Consider the following 21,298-nt stretch of genomic DNA (forward strand, 5'->3'; position numbering starts at 1 on the left):
AATCAAGGTACCATCAATATTATTAATATCAAAGGTCGCTGATAAGATAAATAACAAAACAGGGCTGACCTCAGGCCTAAAATGCCCTCTTGTCATCTCTTTTCTCAGCATTTAGTGAGCAGGCATGAACTTACAGAGGTAGCAAGCATGCAGAGCTCAAAGTCTATAAAGGGAGATAGAAACCAAACAGCTACAAAAATTAATGCCTAAGTATACACAAAAGAAGTACCAGATATGATCCTGTATCTACAAACACGGATTCTAAGTTGCAAAATTATGTGTACCACTACTATGTTGTGATGGTCTATATGAGTTTGGCATACTTACCTAACCATGATGCAATCAGTACAGCATCAATCCCATCTATTGGCTCACAGATACGAGCTACGACTGGGTGGATCTGATGGGCCAGGTAGTACTGAGTGTCTATTGTTAAATTCTCCTGTTTCTGGAGCAGCTCAGGTGCATAGGCCCTCTGAGTTGCAGTGAGGTTTGACCCATCCTAAAAGAAGACATGGGAAAGGTGAAATCAATCATATACTTTCTTGATTAAAGGGACAAGAGTTTAAATATTATCTATACAATTCCAAGAAGATTTCTTGACCTGCCACTGAATATTTCTTATACATCTTAGAGTAGTAAGATCAAAACCTGCTTTAGCTAGGCATGGTTGTGCAGACCTTTAATTGCAGCACTGGGAAGGCAGAGGTAGGAGGATCACTGTGAGTTCAAAGCTAGCCTGAGACTACATAGTGAATTCCAGGTCATCCTGGGCTAGAGCAAGACCCTGCCAAAAAAAAAAAAAAGCACACAAACAAAAAACCTTCTTGGTCTCAATCTTGTCTACTGCATGAGAATGTAAATCCTGTATGTTGTCTTCTCTCTTTGGTCAGAATAGAAAACCAACAAGATGGCACTAACTGGATTATGTAATTTCAACTGCCATTATCATAAACCACACTGGAAAGATTTGGTGACAATCTAGTCTGAAAGGCTTGTAAAGAAGAAATAATAAAAGAATATAGGTATACTCCTTTTATTCTGATAATGTGATCGCTTAAAGCAACAATTCCAGCCATACAATCATGTAAAAAGACAAGGGAGTTAAAACCCCCACAGTAGAAAGCTATAAGCAAGATTAAAAAAAAGGTAAGAATAGCATTAATATAGATTCCTGGTATGATAGTTAATTTTGATTGACAACTTGACTGAATTAAGAAACACCTCATGTATTAGTGAAGCACACCTTGGAGTGTGTCTGTAAGGTTGTTTCCACAGAGGATTACCTAAGGGAGAAAGCATCCCCTGAGCTGGGCACAAGGACTGAATATAAAAAGAAGACAAGTAGGAAGTTAGTTGAGCACTGGGCATTCCCCTTTCCCTGCTTCCAGCTCTGCTGAGATTTGAGCAAGTAGCTCCATGCTCCTGATGACACACCTGAGTTAGAAGCAAGTTAGTCCCACTACCATGTTTTCACCACCACGATGGATTTACACCCTCTCCAATCGTGTGCCAAAATAAATCCTTCCATGTTTAAGTTGCTTCTTTCAGATGATTTATCACAGCAGTAAGAAAAGTGCCTAGGGACTGGAGAAATTGCTTAGTGGTTAAGGCACTTACCCGCAAAACCTAAAGACCCAAGTTTGATTCCCTGGTCCTCACATAGAGCCAGATGCACAAAGTGGCATGCATGTATCTGGAGTCTGCTTGTGGTAGCTAGCAACCATGGCATGCCTATTCTCTCTGACTCTCTTCTAATAAATAATTCTTTTAAAAAAAGAAAAGTATTTAATATACTTGATGAGTGGCAGTGTCTAAAAGCTAAATATCTAGCCACTGAAAGAGACATTATTCTGCACTATTAACCTGGCTCCTCCTCAAGCAAATGAAGGTGGTGGGTTACAGCCTCTTTTACTCTATAAAGTTATAAATTCTATAAAATTCACCCACAAACAGCTCGGTGGTGATGTCATTGTCATCTTTGAATCAAAAAGTCATCATTCTACTGGACCAACATCCAATGACTCATTCTACTCTTCCTCTCATCTGAAACAACAGATTTTAATATTCAGACTAGTAAATTATAACTATTCACAGTGCTCAGCTGCTCTGCAGAACTGATTATAATGTGAATCCTATTCTTCCATTCCTGCTACAATCAGTCCCTTCTCAGCTTAACATCCAGCCCAAAGCAGAGGCAATCTTCCATACTGCTGTCTTTATCCGAGACCAGAGGCAGGGCCTCTCTCTTCAGGCTATGCTTTTGAAGGAAACAAACTATGTTCTACCTGAACAAAGATATGATGAAATTCTTAGAAATAAGACCTCAGAATGAAAATGTTTATATAGCCAGACATTGTGACTCATACCTATAATCCCAGCACTCCAGAGGCTCAGTAGGAGGATCACCATGAGTTCAAAGTCAGCCTGGGCTACAGAATGAGTTTCAGGTCAGTTTGGGCTAGAGTGAGAGACTGCCTCCAAAAATATACAAGAAATGTTTATTATTTTTTTCATGCTTCACAACATTGAAAAAAGAGTTAGGCAGGATTAATCAAGCTTAATAATTGCCTTTTAAAATATTTATTCATTTATTTATTTATGTAGGAGAGAGAGAATGACAATGGGCATGCCAGGGCCTCTTGCCATAAATGAACTCCAGACACATGCCCAACTTTGTACACCTGACTTTATGTGGGTATTGGGGAATCAAAGCTTAGAAGTGAGAGTTTTGCAAACAAGTGCCTAAACCAGCCCACTAATTGGCCTTGTAAGAAGCTTGCATTTTTCGGTAAAAATAAAGCAGCCATCCATGGCAAAATAGTTTGAAAACAATCCTTGGTCAGTATCTTTAATGCTACACTATACGCAAACTGCCTTTTAGCCCAGGAAATCTGATCTACTTATAAAATGGTAGCTTTTTGTTGACTTTAGTTCTTTATTTGCCTCTAACTTCCTCTTTCTAGCTTTTGTTTTTGTGTATTTTAGGTTCTGTCAGGGGGTGGGTGTACATGTATGTACCCTTGTAGTGTCCCAAGAGCTTGTCTCTGGTGGTCGGAGTAGATCATTGGATATCCTACTCCATAGCTCTTCTACCTGTTTCTTAAAAAAATACTTTTTGTTTATTTTATTTATTTATTTTAGACCAACAGACAGAGAGAGAGAAAGAGAGAATAGGTGCGTCAGGGCCTCTAGCTACTGCAAACAAACTTCAGATGTGTGTGCCCCCTTGTGCATCTGGCTAACGTGGGTCCTGGGAATCGAGCCTTGAGCCGGGGTCCTTGGGCTTCACAGGCAAGCACTTAACCACTAAGCCATCTCCTCAGCCCCTACCTGTTCTTTTTATAAAATATTTTATATATTTATTTATTTGAGAGATGGGGAAGGGGCAGATAGAGAATGGGCATGGCAGGGCCTGTAGCCACTGCAAATGCACTCCAGATGCATGTGCCACCTTGTTCATCTGGTTTACATGGGTAACAGGGAATGAAACCTGGCTCCTTAGACTTCGGAACCAAGCCATCTCTCCAGCTCCTGCCTATTTTTTTTGAGCCAGAGTTTCATACCGAAAACACAACTTCTGCTTTTCACAATCCCAAGCAATTCCCTAATCTCTGCTCCCCTTTGCAGGATTGGTGTTACAGAGAAGCCTGACCATACCCAGCTTTTTGTATAGGTTCTGGGGATTTGAACTTAGGAGGTTTAAGTCTTCCCCACCAGGCCTTCATGCCTGCACAGGAAGCACATTTAACCACGTAGCCATCTCTCCAACTTCTCTAGCTTCTTAAGATAGGATTTCATATGACCTGGACCTCCTGATTCTCTTGCCTCCACCTTTCAGGTGCTGAGATGCCACCATACCCAACAAGTTTACAGCAAATATAAATCAAATTCTTAAGGGCAAAATAATTTTTAAAGGCATTTGAGAAGTGGAGGGTAGTACAGAGTGCTATCCTAACATGAACATGGCCCTGTGTTCCATCTCTGGCACTGCAAAACAGATAAATAACAGACAAGGTACTTTCCAACGTAGCATTAGAAATTCTTGTAAAGAGGACTATACTTTTTTAATAGAGCAGTTGAATTTTTTTTTTTTTTTTGCGAGAGAGAGATAGAGAGGATCCCATGTAGCCCAGGCTGGCCTCAAACTTCCTATGTAGCTAAAGATAACATTAAATATCTGATCCACCTTCCAGACAAGTGCCAACATGCTTTATTGAGCTGAGCCAGGAGTTTCATTCTATAACCCAGGTTGGCCAACAACTTCCAGCAATCTGCCTGCCTTAGCCTCCTGTGTGCTTAGACTGCAAGTGTGAGCCACCATGCCTAGACTGTTTTTTTAAATTTTATTTTTATTTTTTTTTTTGAGATACTCTATACGTCAGACTGATCTCAAACTGAAAGGACCTATTGTTTCTGCCTCCTGGGTGCTGGGATTACAGGCACAAGCCACCACATGGGATGTTGGATATAATCAAAAAATATTTTCTATATGAGGCTGGTTGATATGAGGACATAGAAACAATGAAATACAGAGGGCAAAGACTGATGAAGATTATTTTAAGGGAACAATTACAGAAAATCTCTAAGATTAGTGTTTATTTTCAATGTCAGTACAGAAAATTATCAACAACATATTTTGTTAATTCCAGGGACTGAAGAAGCAGTTGAAAATTTCTGAACATACCTTCAACTTAAAAGATTCTGATTTTTAATATTAGTTTAAAAAAAACATATTTACTAAAATTCTAAATTCAAACATGGCAAAATTCAGAATTGGTTAGGTAATGGGTTTCACTGTCCTATGTTGGAAAAACACTTAGGCTATGACCTAAGTTATATAACTCAAAGACCTGATTCTCCAACTGAGCAAGCCCCTATGGTATATATGTGTGTATGAGGCATACCCCTTTTAAGAACAGATTAGGATGGGTTGGTCTACCTTAAAATGCCCATGAAGTAATTTATGAATTTCAAAGAACAACCAAGTGTTCAAAACTATATAATCATTGTGAGTCAGAAACTAACGGAAAGAAATTTAAATAAATGAAAAGTAGGCCCTTAAAACAATCATGTCAAGCCAGGTGAGGTGGCACACACCTTTAATACCAGCACTCAGGAGGCAGAGGTAGGAGGATTTGTCGTGAGTTCGAGGCCACCTGAGACTCCATACTGAATTCCAGGTCAGTCTGGGCTAGAGTGAGACCCTACCTCAAAAAAAACAAACAAACAAAAAATAAAATAAAATAAAAAACAATCATGCCAAAGACATGACTTATAGAAATATTACTAATAAAAACTAAATAACCATAGGTTTAGAATTAGTACACAAGTGAAACCTGATTTAGAAGCTGATAAAACAATATGCATAGGCTTAACAAGAGCACAAATTACAATAAAAATTGCATTCCAAAATATTATCCTCTGAACGTATTTGAGGTGATAGTCAGAATAATGTATCTATAGGGTTTTGTGTTCTAAATGTAAATATTTACTAAAACCAAACCTGTTTAGCAGACAGGATATTCTTAAAGGACAATTTGGCATAGGTTTATACACAATGATACTAAAATTTTGTCACCACACATTTTCAAAAGCTTATTCTAAAACTACCATTGTAATATGAAACAGAAAGCATAATTTGAGTGCTTAAAACAAAAAGAAGATGGGCAGCTTTGTTCTAGCAAACATGCTGAAGGGGGGCATGTCCTGCTGATAATGCACAAAGGCAAATTAAAGTCCCACAGCCTTTCTTGGGATATGTTAAGGAAAATAACTTAACTTTAAAAAATCACAAATTCTATTAAAAAAATAAGGCCTAGTACCAGTGGATAGAAAAATCCTAAAGTCACACCAACTTGGATTTATTGTACTATATTAACATCAGCATTTATATATCCATCAGAACAAATTATAAGATGAGAAATTTAGACATCAAGAACACAAACTTGACTTTTAAATAAATTGATCATGCTATTTTATAAGCCACCAAATGTTTCTATTCCAAGTTTAGCCAAAACATAATGTGGCTGGATTTCATCATTAGATGCCATTTCACTGAGCCTATATTATTTTTTCAAAATTGTAAGCTACCATCTGTTCCTGTCATTAATAATCTAAGAGCTTTTTCATGTGTGTGAAGATGTTAGTGAAAAAAACTAGCATATTTACCAAAATCTTTATTTGCATAATATGAAAATTGTTTTTTTGAGATGAGACTTGTCAGAGGCAATATGCAAAGCACATTAAGGACTTGAGCAAGCCAGACATTTATGGAAATATTTTCCTGCAGGAATTGGCTTTCAGTAACAGTTCTTAATCAAGGGTAACCCTAGGAGGGAGACAGAGTCAAGTGCTGATTCTTGCCCATGTACTAACACCATTTGTTATGTGTATCAGCTATGGTATGTAGCAGATATATTAACACTGGTTGTAGTTTAACAAAGATCAATCATGTATCAATGAATGTTAAGCTTCATCTAAAACACTTACTGTAATAATGTAAAAAAACCTTAGGACTGTATTCTTAATAATGTATACAAACAATTTTATCTGAATTAATTATGCCTTGAAGCAAATAGGACATTCCATAGTAATCTTAAAGAATTTAGAGAGTCTTAGACTCTTTGGCAGGAGAAAGGACAAAAGTGATCCTTTGTTCCAAATTGGTCAGTGATCATAAACTAACAACCACAAGGCCCAGAGTTTTCTTATGGATGCCTAATGCAATTAGAAAATAGGAAACTGGTAGGCCCTCTCCCTTGCCGGGCAGGACAGAGGGGGGTGGTCGTGAGGAAGAAAAGGAAGAAGGCACCTCGTTAGATCATTTGTGTTGTCTTCATAAGGTATATCTTTGCATTCTTTCAACTTTCTCCACAAACACACACACACATTTTATTTTTATTTATTTACTTGAAAGACAGAATGAAAGAGGTAGACAGAGAGAATGGGCACACCAGGACCATCGGCCACAGCAAACAAACTCCAGACACATGGGCTCCCTAGTGCATCTGGCTTACGTAGGTCCTGGGGAATTGAAACTGGGTTCATTGGCTTTACACGGAAGTGCTTAAACCACAAAGCCATCTCTCCAGCCCTCCATATATATATTTTATCTTTTTTCAAGCAATTATTTTGACCTAATCTAGAAGAACAAATTATCCTCTTATGTTTATCATGAATCATAACAGAAACTGCTAAAAATGACTGGTAACTATTATTAGTGAACATACTACCAAACTCACACATCTTTCTTTTTTTATTGTAGTATTAGAGATGCTAGGCATTTGCACTACTACTGAGCAATATCCTCTGCCCATGACACATTTTTATTAATGTTAAATTAGGGTTGAAACAGTAGCTAGTTATAAAACTACCTCAAGATAGTTTCAGTGAACTAAAAACTAGTTTTGAATATTTTAAAAAACGTCTAAGCCAGATGTAGTGGTGCACACCTTGGTAGAAGGACTGCTACGAATATGAGGCTAGCCTGGGCTAGAATGAGACCCTACCACAAAAAAAACCCAAAAATAAAAACAAGCTGGGTGTGGTAGTTCATGCCTTTAATCCCAGCACTTGGGATGCAGAGGCAGGAGGATTGCTGTGAGTTCAAGGACACCATGAGACTACAGAGTAAATTCCAGGTTGGCCTGGGCTAGAGTGAGATCCTACTTCGAAAAATCAATAAAGAAAAAAAGTAACTTCTAAAACATGCCAACATTTTTGACTAATGTTTTATAAAGACTATAAAACTAGCTAGACTAATCCATCTTTTTATAAAATCAATAAATATGGTGGCAATCTGAATTTTACTCAGGATTCTTAAGTGGAGTAACTTAACAAATGTAGCATTTTTACCTGGCAGATAACATATGACACGGTATCTCCAGCTTTCACCTTCCTGCCTCCTTGAGAATTTATCCATAGGGCAACATGTACATGAGGTAGGCTTTTTTTATCAGGGTAATCTTGGGGATCTTTTGTCAATGCCTAAAAGAGAAAAGGAAAGAACAAAACAGTACCTTAAAATAAAACCATTCCTGCTTAGATATACATTATAAACATTTTTTCCTAGAATCATACATACAACAAAAATGACAGAAGATATGTGTAGAACATATACCACAGAGTCTTTAAACAGTCAACTCAAGGTTCTTCCATTGTATCATTTAAAAACTGTTATTACCAGAGGCAGCCAAAAAAAAAAAAGAATGGTTATTGACCATGCCACATATTTGAGTATTCAAAAAAAGAAATCAAGACTCTAAATCTAGGGTATTTTTTATGCAGCTTGTTTCTCTTTTTTGCAGTTTGATCAATTGAATTAACTGATTAGTTGGAAGTAAAGAATAATGGATTCAATGATTTGTTTCTTAAAGGCTTCTCTAGCCTAAATAAATACTGAAACACCATACATTGCTGATTTACTTGCAATGTCAACTTGCGATCTACAGAGGTTTGTAATGGAAAATAAGCCCTATGAAAGCAGGGACATCAATCATTCTTGAAGTTCTATTCACAGTGCTCAGACTGAGATGTGTCCAGCAAAAGCCAAATGTTTGCTGAATTATTTCAATGACTATACAACAATCTACTAATTTCAAGGGCCATAAAATAGTACAAGATAAGAAGTCACTGGCATTAAGGAACCAGATATTAGAAGACTATTATAGGACATAAAACTAGCCAGACTAATCCATCTTTTTACAAGATCAATAAAATATGGTGGTAATCTGGATTTTCCTCAGGATTCTTAAGTAATACAAGTATTATGAAATGCAGTTTTGTTTTGTTTTGTTTTTTACCTCAGAGATGACAGTGGGTTCTCTCAAAAACAGCTCTACAATAAGCTACATGTATTACAAGGAAGAGGATTTAGAGAGGTAAAGAACATTTCCATTTGAGAGTTGAAGTTATGGAAGAAAAACAATTATATGATGGTACACAAACTAATCATCATGGGTGATTATTCCAGGTAAAGGGGGAAGTGGGCATTGTAATTTCGGGTGATGACTAAGTTGGTAAAATACTCGCCAACAAAGCATGAGGACCTGAGTTCAGATCCCAAGAAGTCATGTAAATGCAAGACATAGCAGTGTGGACCGGCAATCCCAGCATTTGAGAGGTAGACACTAACCAAATCACTGAGCTCTGAGTTCAGCGAGAGGTCTGTCACAGTACGTAAGGTGGTGGATAACTGAGGAAGACACCTAACATCAATCCTTGACCCCAACACACAAATACTTGCAAACACATATGAACATACATACATATGTGTGCATGTATGCAGAGGCCAGATGTTTGACACCAGAGCTTTGTCATATCACATGCACAAAAAGAGAGGCTTTTGATTTGAGTGGTTGGTTCCAAGCTGGTGGCACTATTTGGTGAACTCCTAGAAACATTAGGAGGTGGGGTCTAGCTAGAAAAGGTCACTAGGGGAGTACCCTTGGGAACAAATTAACCTTAGCTGTTTTTGTTGTTGTTGCTATTGTGGATCTTGTTATTGTTTATTTATTGTTGTTTGTTTGTTTGTTGTTGGAGTTTTTGTGGTTTTTGGGGGGGCTTTTTTGGTTTTTTGAGATAGGGTCTCATTCTATCCCAGGCTGACTTAGAATTCACTATGTAGACTCAGGTTGGTATCAAACTCACAGTGATCCTCCTATCTCTGCCTCCCAAGTGCTAGAAGGTGTGTGTCATCATGCCTAGCCCTTATATATATATTTTTCTCTTTCTATACTTCCTGATCAACCATTTGGTGTACAAAACTCCTCTATGACATGTCCCAGGTGCTATGATATCATCCCCAATCACATGGGGCCGAATGACCATGGACTGAACCCCTTGAACCTATAAGCCAAAATAAAACTTTCTTCCCTTTGGTTACTTCTGTCTGTAACATATTCAGCCATAGTGATGAGAAAGTCACAATACAAGTGGCAAGGGGAAAAAAAACAGTGCAATATAGTAGAACTCTACATGCACAAAGGGAAAGAAGGGGGCACTGGTCTTTGTAAGAGGTAGGGTTCAGTATACATGAGGAAGGATGTCAATTAGGGTGCTGCTTGATGAGCTTATCTCGTCTCAAAGTGCTGTGTGTACTGCCGTGAGGGCTCCTAACATACTTTTTCAGGAGGTCTTAAACATCAAAATTATTTTCACAAACATTCTATTTGTATTACTTATACAGAAAGAATGATGAGTAAAAGTACTAATGAACCATAATTATGGACAGTTGCACCAAACTGCACTAATAAAATTAGTTTCTGGAAGGGGGCAGTTCTCACTCCATAACCCAGGCTAGTCTCAAACTTGTGGCAATCTTCTGATCTCATCCTCTCAAGTGCTAAAATTAAAGTTGTTACCCATCATATTCAGCAAATCAATAATTTATAAATCTCTTAGTCTGTGTGAACAGGTCTACTGTTTTGTATGATAAACTGCAAAGCATACATAAAGTACATCTGAATAATAAAGACTACCCCATGAAAAGTCCTCATATAACTATCTGAGTTTAAAGCTTATCCACTCTTTCCACACTAGACAACTTTTTCTTGAAAGAATACTGGTTAAACTATCATTATTCTAATGTATGCATCAGGTGGCCTATTTTTTAAAAAGAACTAAATATGCCTATAACTTGAAGAAAAAAAAATGGGACAATACATATTATCAATGACAAAATTAAGGCTTTCAAGTACAAATTTTGGAAAACATGTTTCTACTTCTGTGAGCTTGACAACTACTCAATACTTAAGGGCATTTCGAGGAAAGTAGTATTTTAAAATGTAATTTTTGAGATGCCTGGTTAGCTCAGTCAGTAGACCATGAGAATCTTAAAGTGTGACTTTTGGGCAATGTACTTGAAATATGTCAATTTTGGAAGATATGCATAATTCAGGAGGAAACCAACATTGAACAAATGACCAATCCATAATGCCATACAGGGTAAAACAGACACTCAAAGTATAACACAAACGAGTGAATAAGATCAAATATATGATATACATGCATGAAAACGTCATTATAAACCAGGCATTGTGGTGTACACCTTTAACTGCAGCACTTGGGAGGCCAAAGGAAGAGGACTGCCAGAGTTTTAGGCCACCCTGACACTACAGAGTGTCAGTCATCCTGGGCTAAAGGAAGATCCAACCTCAAAAAACAAAAAACAAAAACCTTCAAAGTGCATAACAGAACAGCAGGTGTTACTGTTAGGAACATAAACTATTCATTAGCATGGTTTTAGATTCCCCATTAAAAATAACCTTTTTTTCCCACCAGGGATGGTAAACCTTCCAGTGAGTTGTTGGCCAGGAAGGTCACTGATACCCCCAAAACATTACAGGCCATTGTTGAGACTCTTGGTTTCCCACCAGAAATAGATGGTAAGACCCTATTGCTGAAGACTCCACATACTTGGGCTGCAAGGTCACTGAGAAACCCTGCTGGAGCTGAGCTGAAAACCTCCTCCATGTAGACCAGCTGACAGAAAGCTGGAAAAGGCTACACTGCATACAGTAGCATGGGAGAGAGAGAAATCACCAGTGGAGATAAAAAAAATAGTGAACAATGCACACATTAAGTTTGGCCAGCCTAGCCAAATGAGTCAACAGGTGCAATAGTGGCATGTCTGTTATGGGGGAAACCAAATGCTCTGTAATCAGACTGGAGGCCCGCTCCATAAGAGGGAATACATCCCTGATACTGAAAACCTATGATGGGGGAAGTCATGAGCCTTAGGGGTGTAAGGCCTGCTGGTGTCTGGCTAACTGTATGTACTATGCTCACCAAACTGCCCAGTAAGCACTTCTCTTAATGTTCATATCCATAATATAAATGCTACTTTCACTTTTGTTTAGAGAAGCTTCTCTTTGAAGATGGAGTTGACCTTGGGATGACTCTGAAGGCACCATGGTGCTGAGAAGAAGTGACAGAGGAGTGCTCAGCACTGAAATATCTCAATCATACATACCAAGGTTCAGGGTCCATTGTGGAAGAGGTGGCAGCAAGAATGTAAGAGCCAAAGTAGGACTCCTTACAATGTGCTCTTCCAGACACAAAATGGCCTTGATATCCATGACCTTGCAGTGCCTGACACTACCTACACAAGACCATCATAACAGGAGGAAAAGATTATGACATCAAAATAAAAGAGAGACTGATTGAGAGGAGGAGGGGCGTGTAGAGAGTGGAGTTTAAAAGGGGAAAGGGGGGAATTACCATGGTTTATTGTCTATAATTATGAAAGTTGTCAAAAAATAAAATTTAAAAAAAGGAAAAAGCCACAGTAAGCAGGAAAAAACAACCTTTAAGAAAATAAAATCTGCAGAATTCGGGTATAGACATAAAGAATGGGGGCTCAGCAGTTAAAAGCACATGCTGGCAAAGCCTGATGACCTGGGTTCAATTCCCCAGTACCTACATAAAAGCCAGATGCAGTAAGTGGTGTCATATGTCTAGGGTTTGCACTGGCAGGAAGGCCTACGGTATCAATACTCTCTCTATCTGCCTCTTTCAAGTAACTAATTAACAAAAGAATGAACCTAGAAACAGATACAAAAATCAGATATCTTCTACCAAAACAAATATTAAAGAGATATATAAAATTAGAAAAGCCATGTCACTCATCTAGCCAAATTTTCTCTGCTTTACAAGTTATTTTTATGAAGATGCATTTATGTAACCGGTTTGTTGCTAAAAGATTTCAAGTTTTAGCAAACTAAATAACTATTAACAAAAACACATAAACAAAAACTATTGGAGTGTTAAGTTAATCCTAAGTGTATAGACCTCTTTATCTAGACAGTTCTACTTGAGAAAAATATTAACTTTATCAATTAACTATTATCCAGTATAGTTTTAAGAAACTTTGAACTTCAAGGGACATACTTTGCAATTATGAGATTGAGACTAGTCAAAGATTTTACAAAATAGAGTTAGGATGCTTCATAAAAATGCTTTTTAGATGTTTTGGGCTCAAAGTAGAAATAAAAAAAGTCATTTGCAAAATATGGTGTGCTACCTTACAAAATATATTTAAGGTAAGACTACAGTATTTCAGAAATATCAGATGTTTTCCAGTTGCTTTTTGCAAGGGCTAAAATCACTATAAAGGTAAACTATCACTTTATATAGGTCTTCATCCTAATCTAACATCATTTTCAAGCAATAGCAATGTGACCTACAAAAAAGTAAAAACAAACAAACAAAAAAAAGAATCTGTCCTGATATCCCCTACAACCAATCATATACATAGTCTCTTTCATTCTACTTTTATTTTTAAATTGGATTATCATTTATTTTCATGTGTGTGCATATGTATTGTATGGATGCTCCAGGGCCTCTTGAAGCTGTAAACAAATGCTCACTCAGCTTCATATGTGTCATTGGGGAGCTAAACCCAAGTTGGCAGGCATTGCAAGCAACTGCCTTTATTCACTGAGTCATCTCCCTAGCCCCTCATATTTTTAAAAGCCATCTTTCCAGCCCATACTGTTTTTTGAAAGCAGTAAAATATAAAAATCAAGGTTTTAAGTAATGACAGCATTCAGATAAATGCTAGACTATTATAAAGAATCACCTGTAACATATGTATAACTTACTGTAAATAGACATAAAATTATAACCATGATATAGTCCTTTCATCATTATGCACTGCACTTGTACCAACACTACAGTAATACTTCTCTACAAAAATCTTAAGAGACTATTGGAATCTTTAAAATATAAGCCAATTTTTCTTATTCAACTTCATGTCCTGGCATCTAGCATTATACATGAGTAGAACTCCCTGTTTACTATGTGGGTGCGTAAATAAGCAAATGAATTCTTTGAATGTTCACTAAACAACTATTTACTAGCAACTATGTGAAGTGATATGGAGAACTTAGTAAGCTACAGTTTCAGTTCTGCCACAAAAATATATACACAGCCCCATCATGCTAGGCACAAAGTGATATTATGGTTATTAATAACCTTTTAGTTATTAATAGTAATGTCCTATAATTATTGAAGCTGAATGATAGACACTAGAGATGCAAGATATCATTTTTTCTCTTTACTTCTGTATGAATTTGGAAATTCTGACAACAGTAACTTAAATGAAACAATATAAACTACTGATTAAAATACGGGCATGCCAGTATGTCCATAATTAAGTGTTCTTCTAATCTATGAGATTAGTAACCTAGATGACATGTTTTTGTTATTATTTTGTCCATAACATATTCACACTTTGAGCCTTTCAGAATCATCCCTGTAACTCCCTATGATAGAGAGCTTTGCATCCAAGAAAGATACTATATCCAAAAAGCTATTGTGTACAACAGCTGCAATATGCAGAACAGATATAAACCTGACTAAAAGACTAAGGATGTAACTTTTACCTATGCAAATTTTGAGAAAGAAATAAAACCTTATACCAAACTACTCACACTGGATTCCATGCCAGTGCACATACGCTGTGCCACTTACTGTGAAGAGCTACTTCTAAAGCACATATGTTGTCATGTAATGTATAAATGTCTCCTTTTTGGACATTAAAGAAATGTCTGGCAAGGTGTAGGAAATAAAAGTGTAACTAAAAATAAAGACAAACTTTAAGTATATGCATGGAAAACATTGTTTTCAAAGATCAAAAAAAAAAAAACAAATGAAACTCGACTGAGAAATATTTTCATATCCACTATGGTATAAAATTGTCATCACTACAAAGTGTAATAAAAATGGCTTGCACATTTTATTATCACAAGGCATCATCCCTCTGTTACAAAGCAATTTTCGAAGATGCATTAAAATGTTCACCTCTTTTGACATAACATTTCCTTTCAAGGAGCCTAAGATTAAAAAAAGCAATCCATTCAAAAGTAAAATGATAAGTGAACACTGTCCGATATAGTTATTTACAATAGAAAAGAAAAGATAATTTATCAACAAGAGATATTTAAATAAAACACCTGAGCAAAATAGAAGACTAATACATTGACTAACCTTATGATTTGAATTTTGGGTGTTGAGGATCAAACCCAGGGTCTTGCATATAAACTTTATCACTTACAAAGGTGGATGTTGGGTAAAGTGCTACATAACTGCAATTCCAGGACTTGGGAGGTAGGGGGAAAAGGATGAGGAGTTCAAGGCCAGTTTTGATTGTATGGAGAATTGGAAGACAGCCTGAGCTACATGTCCCCTGCCCCATAAATAAAACAGGAAAAAATGTTTTCATTAAGTGAAACTAGATTTATAAATAATACACAATGCTCTGGTTAAAATATAATGTTTTTCAAAAGTGTGAAAATATGCAAATATCACAAGCAATAGAGATACTATGAATGATTTCATTCTAAAATTTCCATTTAATGTCATCAGATTCTTTTTCAGCTGAGTTTTTTGTATGAGCTTTCACAAAGAAATCTATCACAAAATGGGTAAAATCATATTTGCAAATTAGCTTCTGAATATGTAAGGGTATTCATCTTAAAGGAAAAAAAATATTGATCTACATCTTGTATATTATACACTACTTCGGAAATAAAGGTTTTGTATTTCCTTTTTTGTGGGGGGGGGGTTTCGAGGTAGGGTCTCACTGTAGCCCAGGCTGACCTGGAGTCTCAGGGTGGCCTCGAACTTATGGCGATCCTCCTACCTCTGCCTCCCTAGTGCTGGGATTAAAGGCATGTGCTACCATGCCTGGCAAGGTTTTATATTTCTAATTAAGTAAGAAAATATATTCTCAATTTTTAAAAGTATGACTATCTATACAGCAATACAATTTTGTTTCTTATTTTAAAAGCAAAAGTGTTTTTAATATATAGACAGGGTACCCACTATCTTAAGTATAAATAACTTTGTCACCAAAAGCCTCCAGTTGGAGCTCTAGGGATCACCATCTATGAGTTGCTATGCCCCTAATAACCATTACTCAGGAAAAATATGTAGAAGGCAGTATTCTCTCATACCTGACACATACATAAACTAAATCACTCCATAGATCTCAGAAACTGAGCTTTCAAGAAGTAAGAACCAGAGAAAGAAGGCCTCTGGGAAACATGGCAGTACCCATGTCTAGAAGAGCTATGCTAATACTCAATCTCTGAAACACTTTTTAAGCAGCTTTCACCACCAACTAGAATTTATTTAAATTGCAAAGATGAGGTAGTTCAACTATGGGAAGGAGGAGACAAACACATGACAGCAGCTGGGCTCAGCAATAAATGCTACATTTACCTTGTTAATTTCAAATTGGCTCACTGGGACACTGCCATTTAGCACATTTTCTCCAATTTCTATTAACCTCTTCTGAATGTTTTCCACTATGGTGTCCCTGCTTTGATCAGAAAGAATCTGGCCAATGACAAAGCTGTTAAAAAAGAGAAATTGATTTTAATATCATATTGTCATTAGCAGACAAAAGAAAAGGCAGACAGATACCATTAGATTAACATGCAGATAAGAAATATGCTGGCTGAGCTAGTGTCCAAAAGGAAGTCACTATTTGTTTTAATATTTTTATATATCTGCAAGGAGAGAGAATGAAAAAATATGAATAGGCATGCCAAAGTCTCCTGCCACTGCAAATGCACTGCAGAGACATAAACTACTTTGTGTGTCTAACTTTATGTAAGCATTGGAGAATCGAAACCCAAGCCACCAGGCTTTGCAAGCAAGCACCTTTAGCCTCTAAGCCATCTCTCCAGCCCACTATCTCTTTTTTAATGCTAACTCTACCAAAGGTTTACAAGCCTGGGAATGCCAAGTCTGCTCTAACACAAAAAGATCATTCATTTATGTGGCAGCTAATGCTTTATACAAAAGTCAATGGAGAAAATGTGTTTCATATTTCATGCAATCATAAAACTTATATAATCTAATCATAAGGTTAAATTTTTAGAAGATAAAATATTTCACTTTAGTAATAAAGCAACAGGAATATTACTTATGGTATCAAGATATTGTCTTCATGTAAGATGACTATTAGCTAAATGAGTAGAAATATAAAGCTCTTTAAATAAATTATAAAAATTCAAGATATCCAATTGTTCTTTCTTCAGCTTTATTACGTATGTCTCAAAGATCTCTAACTTTATGCTATCCCTCAAAAACTTCATTTTATTCTATGAAGTCCCAAGGAAAAAAGGAAAATGAGTGAAGAAGCCAATGTTGTTGTTTTTTTTTTTTTAAATTTTTTTGTTTATTTATTTGAGAGCAACAGAGAGAGAGAGAGAGAAAGAGGGAGGGGGAGAGAGAGAGAGAGAATGGGTGCACCAGGGCCTCCAGCCACTGAAAACAAACTCCAGACACGTGTGCCTCCTTGGGCATCTGGCTAATGTGGATCCTGGGGAATCAAGCCTCAAACCGGGGTCCTTAGACTTCACAGGCAAGCACTTAACCACTAAGCCATCTTTCCAGCCCAGAAGCCAGTGTTTTATCCATTTCTCAGGAAATGTAGAGCAAGAATTTGATAGATGCATTATAATTTGTCAGAAAAAGAATCCTGACAAAAACGTTTATAAGCCTTTAATTATTAATACATTTCTAATTCACAGAAATTTACTTCTATTATGATTTATATTTTCTTAGAAAATACAAAGCTAAAGAGAAGAGTCTAACTGACAGCCTATTCAAAGTAATTTCATCTTTGAGCACACTTAGGGGCAATGAAGGTTTTTCAACAACATTCATAAAAGGCAAACTAAGACCTATGCTCAGATAATCAAATTTGCCTTATCAAGAGTAGTTTTGAAGAAGCAACAATTACTCAATCTCCTAACTTGAAAGCAGGAGAAAGATGGGAAAATAGTTTAAAAATACTGGCATATAGCAAAAGTAAAATCAGTTTTAAATCTACCTTTTAAAAAATTGATCTATTTTCTGACCTAATCCAGCTCACAAAATAGAAAATCTAAAAAATGGCATATAAAACACCTGTACACATTAAAGGTGATCCCAGAACCAAAACATTTTATCATAATCTTCAGCCTCAGGTACAAAGCTAGTGAGTCATTTATTCCTTCAGAGGACCATATAATAAAAAGTGAAGTTGTATCCTTTTGCTTAGCAGACTCATAAGCATTCTTCATAGCACCTAATTTCTTTTTTTTTTAATATTTTTTGTTCATTATTTATTTATTTATTTGAGAGCGACAGACACAGAGAGAAAGGCAGATAAAGGGAGAGAGAGAGAATGGGTGCACCAGGGCTTCCAGCCACTACAAACGAACTCCAGACGTGTGCGCCCCCTTGTGCATCTGGCTAACGTGGGACCTGGGGAACAAAGCCTCGAACCAGGGTCCATAGGCTTCACAGGCGAGCACTTAACCACTAAGCCATCTCTCCAGCCCAGCACCTAATTTCTTTAAACAACTAAATTTTTAGAGAATAAACAACAAAACAGAAATGACAACAGAACTCACTTTCCAGTGTCCTTAGCAAGATCACACCAATCTCTTCTAACTATATCTAATCCTTTCAGCTCCTGTTTGGTAACATAATTTCCATCTGATGTAGCTTCAACAACCAGAGCAGCATATTTCTTTTTCTTCAGCAGTAGCAGAGACTTGAAAATACCATCAATGTCTATTTCAAGTAGTTTGTACAATTTATTTACTTCGCTTTTTACCTGTGAAAAATTTAAATATTATTGCCAGATTCTCAAACATCGAATAGGGAGAAGTTGACCATGTTATAAATTCCCAAGAGTTAACCTCAACAGAACTTAAATCCATAAGACAAGAAGGACACATTACCCAATTTACATAACATTATGTTGGGAAAATATAAAGACATTGAAAAACACAGGAACAAAAACAGATATTCAGTATGGCCCCTGCATATTTAGCTGACGGAATCTAAGTCAACCTATCACACACATATTTGTACATCATTGTTTATTGCAACATCATTCACAAAAGCAACATCATGAATCAAACTAGGTGGCTGTTGTAATTAGCTTCACATTGCTGGGATGAACTTCCAAAGAGACACAGTTTGTTAAAGGAAGGATTTATTGAAATCCAAGTCAAAAGCTTTAATAAAACACCCAAGTCTATGAGGGACACACCTTCAAACTATCACAGTGTCCATCAGCATTAATGCTTGTGTTCAAACTACTGAAGTAATTAGCAATTAGATAATCCAAACAAGTACATACATGGGCAGAAAAAGTAAGTAAAACTTTGATAAAATAATGCCCAGGATATTCATTACCTTCTTGTATATAAACAAATAGCTACATGCTAAATAAACAAATCAATGAACAGTCTCTTCTCCTTTACTAACAGGGTCAGGACTGGTATGAGTACAATAAGCCAGGTCTATGTTCAAGGAAAGAGTACAGTTCAACTTCCACATTTTCCAGGACAGAAAAATAAGTCATTTGGGAACTGATCGTTAATTTGTAAAATAATTTTAATTTTTAGTTTACAAAATCTTAACAAAGCAAGTGCTCAAGAAACACTTGCCAATTGTGAAATGTCATTAAGTCTACTAATGATTACTTCTAAATGCCCCTTTGTGTTTTCTAATATATTTTAAGTACTCCAATGAAAATTATAGAGGTATGTGGAAACAGGGAGACATTTATCCTTTTCTATGTATAAAATAAACCTGAATATTACTGGACATATATTTCCTTATTAGTGATGATGTAAAATATTCTAATGATCATATCTTAAGCTTATGACACTTAGACTTTTCAAAGGATAATTGTATCTATCTGGTAAGGAACACCCACTACTTTAAATTTTACCTTGAAAATAAACAAAGCAGAAAGTAATAAAAATAAGAGAATGGTGGGAGGGAGGGTATTACCATGGGATATTTTTTATAATCATGGAAAACGTTAATAAAAATTAAATAAATAAATATTTTAAAAAGAGAATGAAGAATTTAAGGGAGCCAAATGAACTATTTTCAGAAGCACATATATGCATATGTGTATGATTTTATGGTATTTACAAATACCATAATAGAATTTATAAAAATAGTAAAATAGAACATCTCAAATATCTCACCTTGTTTCCCAATTTAAATACTTCTTCCAAATTGGTGCTATTTGTATTTATCATAATTGAATCTGTATCTCCATAAATAACTTCAAGATTCATCTAGTAAAAATAAAAGTTATGAACATTAATAACAAAAATGCATTGCCAATGTACGCAATGAAACTAAAGATTCCCCACACTAACAATGATAACTTCCATTAATGTTCTAAAACTTTATGTTACTATCTGTACTTTCATGGTGTATAAATGAGGATTAAGCCCACAAGAACTAGAAATGGAAACAGAATTAGATAAAGAAAAACTCCCAAATTTTCTTTAAAAATGTTGAATGGAAAAGAATTATCTATATATAGTTTCAATTGAAACAGAATATGGAATTTAAATACAAATCTAGGAAACAGGGTCTATATTTATCCACTATACCACATACTTAGTGGTCATGGAAATTTAAGAAGTGGATTTTTTAAATTCTGGGCCACAAATCTATATTATATTCTCAAACCCTATTTAGTAGAATATGAAGAGTGCCAAAAAATCAATCATAACAAACAACACTGGAGCACATGCAATATAAAGGCATGGAAATAAACTCTAATTAGCACTGTTACTAATTTGCCTGAAACACTCACACATAGGCTTCAAGCAGGGGCTAGATCATATCAGTGTTGGTATAAGAAAAAAAGCTGTAATCCATTAGGAGGGATTATAAATGTAAACTAGGCATCCTAAGAAGCAATTTCCAGTATGTTTGTGTTATAATTTTCCTTGAACACAAAAAGTCACTAGGTATGATATTTAAGAGTTGTTATATAATGAAAATGCTCAGCATTACCTTCTGTACCATCTCTTTCGTATGCATCAAAATCTAAATAAAACAGAAGTCAACATTAATACATTAAATACTTATAAAGACATAAATTTTGTGTATACAAAAGACAGGTAGTTCCTGCCATCCCCTTGAAGGGTTCCTAACAACCACTCTAAAAATAATAACACCAACATAAGTTTGCTTCTAAGTTGATTCTCAAGAGAAATATGCAAGCAGACACATATCAATATCTCTAAATATATCTATCATAAACACCTATAATAAAAGATTCTTTTATAATAAAGCAAAATGCAAACTTATTGTCATTGCTAATATTTAATACAACTGCATGCCTAAAATGAGCTTAACAGAGCATTCTAAATCTGACAATTCTTAATCACTGGTATTCAGGTTCTTAAAAAAGTAAAAAAAAGTAAAAAAAAAAAAAAAAAAAAAAAAAAAAAAAAAAAAAACAAGCCAGGCA

General features: G+C 35.9%; 1 protein-coding gene across 1 annotated transcript in view; it reads right to left on the minus strand.

Annotated features, from left to right (window-relative positions):
* Positions 1-21,298, minus strand: part of Pola1 (DNA polymerase alpha 1, catalytic subunit) — a 357,662-nt gene that overhangs the window by 206,159 nt on the left and 130,205 nt on the right. The window contains exons 27-32 of the mRNA XM_045140429.1: positions 20,839-20,871; positions 20,013-20,105; positions 18,414-18,619; positions 16,228-16,360; positions 7,858-7,989; positions 328-502 (exon numbers count right to left, since the gene is read on the minus strand). Coding sequence (XP_044996364.1) covers positions 328-502; positions 7,858-7,989; positions 16,228-16,360; positions 18,414-18,619; positions 20,013-20,105; positions 20,839-20,871 — 772 coding nt within the window. The remainder of the gene's footprint in view (positions 1-327; positions 503-7,857; positions 7,990-16,227; positions 16,361-18,413; positions 18,620-20,012; positions 20,106-20,838; positions 20,872-21,298) is intronic.

Source organism: Jaculus jaculus, chromosome X (genome assembly GCF_020740685.1).
Source record: "Jaculus jaculus isolate mJacJac1 chromosome X, mJacJac1.mat.Y.cur, whole genome shotgun sequence".
NCBI classification, from domain to species: domain Eukaryota; kingdom Metazoa; phylum Chordata; class Mammalia; order Rodentia; family Dipodidae; genus Jaculus; species Jaculus jaculus.